The sequence below is a fragment of the Nelumbo nucifera genome, chromosome 3 (assembly GCF_055504915.1).
Source record: "Nelumbo nucifera cultivar China Antique chromosome 3, China Antique-T2T, whole genome shotgun sequence".
NCBI lineage: Eukaryota > Viridiplantae > Streptophyta > Magnoliopsida > Proteales > Nelumbonaceae > Nelumbo > Nelumbo nucifera.
Window position 1 is genome coordinate 16,965,755 of NC_142651.1, and position 7,796 is coordinate 16,973,550.

The following is a 7,796-nucleotide window of genomic DNA, read 5'->3' on the forward strand; positions in this document are numbered from 1 at the left end:
CAATAGGCTCTGAGCAATGGGGTCCTTCTGGAGTCCTTCCTTGATGAGCTTAATGAGGACCAGTCTGATCTGGCTGTGAGAGGGACCTTCACTTGTGGATAGTGTTGCAAGCTCGGCCTTCCTACTAAGTGCATCGGCAACCCTGTTCATCAGCCCTGGCTTGTACTCTAGAGTCATGTCAAACTCCACTAAGAAATCTTGCCATCGAACTTGCTTAGGGCTCAGCTTCTTCTGTGACTGAAAGTAACTAGTAGTTATGTTGTCAGTCTTGACCACGAACTTGGAGCCAGCAGGTAGTGTCGCCATGTGCGGAGGCAGTGAATGATGGCTATCATCTCCTTCTCTTGCACAGTGTACCTCCTCTCTGTATCATTCAATTTGCGGCTTTCAAAGGCAATGAGATGTCCTTCTTGCATCAAGATCCCACCAATGGAAAAATCAGAAGCATCTGTGTGTAACTCATACGGCTTGCTTGGATCAGGCAAGTCGAGGACAAGTTCTACTGAGACAGCTCTCTTCAAATCATCAAAAGCTGTTTGGCAACATTCACTCCAGGTCCACATACTAGTCTTCTTCAGTAAGTTGGTGAGGGTAGTGGCTCGTGCTGAGAATCCAAAGATGAATCTTCGATAGTAGTTCACGAGGCCAAGGAAGGAGCGAAGTTCGGTGACCCTGGTGGGTGGTGCCCAATCTTGAATGGCCTTGACTTTAGCTGGATCCATACTGATTGTACCTGCTCGGATTATATGTCCGAGGAAGGCCACCTCTTCTGTGGCGAAAGAACATTTCTCCTTCTTAACAAACAGGCTGTTGTCCCGCAAGACCTGAAAAACAGTACGGAGGTGGTCAACATGTTCCTCAGAGGTTCTACTGTAAATTACAATATCATCAATATACACAACAACAAATTGGTCTAGATAGGGATGAAATATTCTGTTCATCAATGTACAAAAGGTGGCTGGAGCATTGGTGAGCCCAAAGGGCATGACACGAAATTCAAAGGACCCATATCGGGTAATACAAGCTGTTTTGTGTTCATCTCCTTCGGCTATACGCACTTGATAGTACCCCGGCCTCAGGTCTAGCTTGGTGAAGTACTTGGCCCTGCTGAGCTGGTCAAAGAGGTCGACCACCAAAGGTATGGGATATTTGTTCTTGATGGTGAGCTTGTTGAGAGCTCGGTAGTCAATACAGAGCCGAAGAGATCCATCACGCTTCTTTTGAAACAGGACTGGTGCTCCAAAAGGGGCCTTAGAAGGCTGAATTAATCCAACATCCAACAACTCATTCAACTGCTTTCGTAGCTCGGCCAGCTCAGGAGGAGACATTCTATATGGCGGGCGTGCCGGTGGTTTGGTTCCAGGCTCCAACTCAATCTTGTGATCAACTTCTCTCCTTGGGGGAAGCTTCTTCGACAATGTGGGAGGCATGAAATCCTGGAATTCTTCTAATGCCATTGTAATCGCTGGCGGGATATGCCCGGTTGGTGGGTCAGGCAGGTCGGAGTCCACCAAGGTGGCTAGGTAAGTGGTCTCTCATTTCCGCATTCCATCCTTGAGTTGCAATGCTGAGAGCATCTTGGGGGTGGACGTGGTCTTTGGCACAACTGGAACCATGCAAGGAGCCTGATCTTCGAATATGCACACTTTGTTGAGGAAGGGCATGGACACGACCTTTACTTGAGTTAAGAAGTCCATGCCGAGAACAACCTGAAAATCATCCATGGGCACGACTGAGAGGTCTATCATTCCTTCCCAATCACCAAGTTGCAAGACCACCCCATGAACTACACCTTGTATGGGTTTGGCATTAGAGTTCACAGCCTTCAACCATCCGACTTCCTTGGTAGGTGCAAGTTCTACTCGGGATGCCTCCTCCATAGAGATAAAGTTGTGGGTAGCACCTGTATCCACCATGGCTCTTGTGGGCTTACCATTCAAGCGAATGTCTACATACATTAGTCCCTTCGGCTTGAACTTTGATGCTCCTTGCAGGCTCGTCTTCTTCTTCATTGCATTGAGTCTTCGTAGAGCCCCCATTCTTGTCTCCCCTGGGTCCTTCTCCTCCTCGCTATGCTCATCATCACTAAGCTTTGCAAGCAAGGCATTGAGCTTCCCCCGATTAGGACAATCCTTAGTCCAATGTTTTCCCTCACAGATGAAGCATGGTGCCGGAGGTGTTCTCTTCACAAACTGGCCACCCCTGTATCCAGAGTCTCCTTCGGGTCTCCTGTAGAACTTAAAAGTGTAGGGTTTACTTGGCCCAGAGTCTCCCTTGGGCGCGTAGTAAGGTTTCCCACCACCTCCTATCTTCCCTACGCCCTGATATGAGTTGGGTTTGGGGCCGTCTTTGCTTGGTCGCCTGTTGTCTACCAGTTGTTCAGCAACGGCCATGGCTGTGGCGAGGTCCTTCACACCTCGTCTCTAGAGTTCAAGCTCGGCCCATTGTTGTAGGCCGTCCATAAAGTTGAAGAGAAGGTCCTTGTCTGACATGTCCGTGATCTCGAGTGATAGTGCGGAGAACTCCTTCACGTACTCATGCAATGAGCTCGTGTGTTTTAGGTTCTTGAGCTTCCGACGGGCTTGGTACTCCACGTTCTCTGGATAGAACTGGCGTTTTATCTCGCTCTTGAACACAGACCAGGTATTAATGGAGCATAATCCTTGCTCCGCGTTGGCACATCTCCTGCGCCACCATAACATAGCAACATCAGTAAGATACATAACAACAGTACGCACCTTGGCCGCCTCCTCAACGAGTTCGGCGGCGGTGAAATATTGTTCCATTTGCCACAGGAAGTTGTCAAGCTCCCGGGCATCGCGGGTCCCTACATATGAGGTAGGCTCACGGACTTTGATCTTTGGAGGGGCTGGAGCAGCAGGTGTGCTGGCTGTACTGGCCATCAGCCTCTTCAGAAGGGTCACTTCGCCCTTCAAGTCTTCGAGCTGGATCTGTAGGCACTTCACCAGGTCTTCTAGTGGGTTGTTTGGCCTGTTGGAGCTGTCACAGGACTGGTCCTCAATCTTTCCACGACCGATGCTATGGTCTCAAGGTTGAGTTGAAGCTCGTCCACACGGTCACGAGTTTCGCCAACCACTGCTTCACAGCGCATGATGCGCTTGTCCATGGTCGCAAGCTTGTCAACTGGCTTGTCACGCTTGCTATGCTTTGAGCTGACGCCTTTGTCTTTGGGAGAGCTACCTCTAGGCTTGTCCTCATCATAAACCCGTGAGATCCCTTCCTGGATCTTCTCTCGCATGTCACGATTCTTCATCGGGCTGGTGTTGTTGCGGGGCACGAAAAGGACTCGTTGGGCTTGACAACCGCTAGTGTCAACGAGGTTCTGATACCAACTGTCACGGGGCTAATCGACGGGGCCCCGTGCAGCGCTCGATTGGGGTCGAGAAAGCCTACAAATGCAAGCAACAATACACAAAAGGAAACAAGAGTGCACACAAATTAGACAAAATGTAACTTGTATTGCATTAATCAATGGTAAGCACAAACACACAGTACAGTGTCGAGGGGATCTCGTGCTTAACCTTTACATGCTTATGAGCTCACTCGACTACCTACCTCCCATCAAAGAGTACGTTAAGCTTTTGGGGGAGTGACAAAATGATACATCAAAACACTGTACACGCATATTACTATTTACATAATTGCCATTGGCATACCCCCCTTACAAAAAGAGTACAAAGACCCAACCCAAATACTTATATGGCGTGATGATGGCGCTAATGGTGGCTGAACCGTCACAACTAGGCATTTTGCTTGTCTAATGTCTCCAAGTTGAACTCTGCGGCCGTAAGGCCACAAAGAAACAAAACCCAACTCTAAGTATCCTTGGAGATTTGGTCTTCCGTCCAATTTCAGCTGCTGCCTTGCACACCTACTCGATCATCCAATTCAGTTTGAATTGAAAGTTTTAATTTCTTTTTATTTTTTATTAGTTGAATCATGAAGAGCAAACGCATTTGCCTGCACAAAGAAGCAAAAAAAAGGGAGAGATGGTCGTTGTATTAACTATTAGGGTAATGAACAAATTTTAACTATGGGGAAAATTTCAATTTAGTAATCTGAACTCTGTGGGTGGTGTCAAGTTAGTACCCGAACCTCAAAACGTGTTATTACTTATTGTAGTGTCCAAACTTTCGAAAACTGTCAATTTAATACTGTGCATGCTCGTGATTGTCATATGTGATTTATAGCATTCTCAGATTTCAAAACTACCATTTTAAAGAAGATACTGTTTATTATCTTCTTCCTTGAAACTAAAAATAAAACAGAGCAACAATGGCCGTTTCCTCATAGTCTTAGTTCCCTGAAACTTCCTGTTATGACCCTCCTTGTTTCTAGAAAACCCATATTTGAGTTTGGACAACAGCAACCTGTCCAAATCTGAAAGATCGAGTCCATTATCTGCCTCTACTTTGGCAAGAAATTCCCAAAGAAGTTTCCTTCTTCAGACCGTCTGCTCTAATTGCAACGTCACTCTCTTGACTGACCCACTAGTTAAAGATGGTGGATTTAAAACTTTTGCCACCCTCTAAAACTTCCTCATCCTTGGCCCCCTCATCGCCACATTTCTCCCAACCCATTTCCTCATCCTTTGCAATCCCTTCACTGCAGTTTTTTCTTACTTTTCCATCCTTTCGGGACAGTTTTTCTGAACTATTTCTTCATCCTTTGCAACCTCTTCGGTAGTGTTCCCCTAGCTCAGTTCATTTCCTTCATTACCAACCACATTTTCTATTTCTAAGTTGCTATTCCCATTTTCTTGCCCTGTAAGCAAGGTTTTAAAAATTGATTCGGAAACAGAACCGTTCTATCTACTGATTTCCAGGTCAGCGGTTCGAATGGTTTGCATATTAGGGCAAATGTTTTATATGAGTTATGAGATTTGAGAAAGGAGAGGAGATGTCGGCTAAGAAAGAACGAAAGGAGAAAGGAAAAAAGAAAAGAAGAGAAATGAAAGGAAGGAGGAGGAGGGAAGGAGGGAAGAAGGAAGAGGTGGTTCGACGCTCACGGGCGATGATAATGGTGACGACGATGGCGAAGTGGCGGCAACAAACACAGATTTGAGATCTGAGATCCGAGTTCTTCTTCTTTGTCTTCTTCGTCTTCCTCAGATTTGAGACGCGAACTCAGATCTGAGACATTAACTCAGATCTGAGTTTGTGTGTTTCTCTCCTGCAGTTTTATATTGTGAACTACTGTTTTGGTCAAACGAGTCGATGGTTCAACCGCCCGGGTCAGCGATTTTTTGACATAGTCAACAGTTTTTTATCAAGGAGCAAATTAGGGGTAAAATAGAACTGATTGTTTGGACGGTTTTTGGGCCAAATGATCCGACCGTCCGAATCAACAACGGTTCAAAAACATTGCCTATAAGCACTGAAGAATCTTTCTCAGCATCCCAAAACAATCCCTCGAGTTCATTAAACACAACACCATATAGATTACTCATCAAGAATTCCGACGCATCAGGACCATTGAGACTATCATAAATGCCGACGAAGAGCCACCCGTGTTCTTCAGACATGACGTGAATCGACACCACCATTGAGACTATCCTTGGCCTTCACATGGGCCCATTAATGTTGCTATCGTTTTTTCCCTCTGGTTCACCTCCATACCCCGACATTGGACCATCTTTCCGGCCAATGAAATTATGAACCGACACCACCCAGGGTTGTTTTTTCTTCAAGAAGTTCCGGTAAAACGCCTTCCGGATCCCAGAAATCCCCTTCTTCCTCTTCTTTTTCACGTAAAAACCACCAAGTAGAGTTGAGAAAGGGACTCTCCCCCTATCAAAAGCATTGGTCACCGTCACACCAAGTGACCTGGATAGTGTGCCTCGCTCAATAGGCCCCAACATGAAGAACCCTCACTCAACTGGACCTGACGCATCGCCGCCGCATGGGATTAGCGGAAGAGCACTGGAAAAAGAGGTGCTCTCGAAGCCATTGACGACACTAGACTTTGGAACACCAACACATTCATTGGCATCGCTGTAAATAACATCATGTTGGAGGACAGTAACGTCTTTTAATTATTTTAAACTAAATTGACAGTTTTCCAAAATTTGAAAGTTCAGATACTGACTTGACACGGAAAAACTTTAGATGTTGGGACTCCTAGGCTGTTGAGAGAATTTCTGGGAATGCCACGTTATTATGAGAATGGGTAAGTTAATAATTATGTCTTGATTTATTTTGACTAAAATTAAAAGCATGGGTGTAAATAGGTGAATTGCCTAAAACGTGCCCAACCCAGAAACTGTCTCAACAGCCTATGCTGTTGGGCCCCAACAGTCAAAATTAACCCAACTTGACACTACTCCAAAGTTCAGGTGCATTGTCATAGTTGCATAACCTTATCGATTATGTACAAAAATGTATACTGTAATATCAAATGGATGTTATTATGTTTTAGCTTTGAAGGTTATATTAGTAAAAGCCCGGACTGTTTCTATGGGTGGGTTGTATTGCCTAGGGAGAATTAAGATGGAGATAAGTTCCCATATCGAGAGGATACGATAGCCCCCCTTTTGATGTAAATATGAGATTTATCTGTTTTATTATTTCATGGCTTTCCTGTTACTATTTCTAGAGTAAATCTTATTTAGGCTTTCAAAAGGGGAAATCTCTTAAGGCCCCATTTGCTTTTTGATAAGTTATTTATCTAGGTAAATGCAGTTATTTGGATAAATTTTTCTTGGAAATACTTATTCGGGTAAATGCATTTATTCATGTTCTTTTATTTCTCATGTAAATAAGGTAATGACCATTTTAGCCATAAAAATCCATTATTAAAAAGGGCATTCTTGTTTCATTCAAGTGTTGGCAACTTTCCCCTAGGTGAGAAAGTTATTTATCCACCTAGGAGATGGGCATCACTTACCCGAATAAGCGATACCTAAGAAAATAAACTTTCCTTAGTCCCCACATAAATATGAAAAAAGAACATGGGATTCTTGGTTAATGGGAACCAAAATCCCATTGACCAACTTTCCCCATCTCAAAATAAAAAAAAAAACGCCCCCTAAAAGTTAAAATTACCCCTATTCCATTTTTTATGAGGTATTCGATGCCATGCACTATTAATAACTTTCCCATAACCCATTTTTTCCAAAAGTGCTAGTTGTGAGATTCGATTCCACGTCAATACTGGAACAAACCAAGTAATAAACTAATACACCAACAGCCAACCCTCGGTTAAAAGTATTTCTCGTGGAACACATCAGGTAAGATAAAACACACCAACAGCCAGCCCTCGGGTGTATTCCCAAGTTTTAGGAAATGGAATTATGTTTACAAAATCTATTAAAGTATTCCTATGTTTTTTCACAGCCGATCAATGTTCATAGTGAAAAAAAAAACCAAGTTTTAGGAAATGGAAATCTGCTTCAATGTTCATAATACGGTGCTCATACCGTTCGCACATCCCCTTGCAGGGGGAATATCTCCTCAATGCAAGGGTGGTATGTATTTGAGAATTTAAAAAATAATAAAGGATAAAATAGATATTTCATAATTTTCTGTTGATATTTATGAAAGATGTTAATTGTAGAAAATTCAAGAATACCTTATTGTTATGTTTGATTTGAAGGAAAAAGTAGGGATTAGGAAACCTATACAATCCCTACTTTTTGGAAACAGCGGGAGTTTTTACCTTTTAATCCATTTCCTAGGGATAGTTTAATGGATTTTCCAATAAAAGAAAATGTATTGAAATTTAAGCAAATTTTTTTTTTTGTTGAATTTGGCAAGTAATACTGTAATAGCGAGTTG

General features: G+C 43.6%; 1 protein-coding gene across 1 annotated transcript; it reads right to left on the reverse strand.

The window, feature by feature from the left end:
- Nucleotides 1-2,423: 2,423 nt before the first annotated feature.
- On the reverse strand, nt 2,424-2,903 carry LOC148800984 (uncharacterized). The gene has a single exon (XM_088900296.1). The coding sequence runs from the start codon at nt 2,901-2,903 to the stop codon at nt 2,424-2,426; it is 480 nt and encodes a 159-aa protein (XP_088756422.1).
- Between the last annotated feature and the right edge of the window lie 4,893 nt (nt 2,904-7,796).

What these genes read in the sequence shown, in the direction of transcription:
- LOC148800984 (XM_088900296.1), bottom strand. Translation starts at nt 2,903, where the DNA reads ATGGCCAGTACAGCCAGCACACCTGCTGCTCCAGCCCCTCCAAAGATC.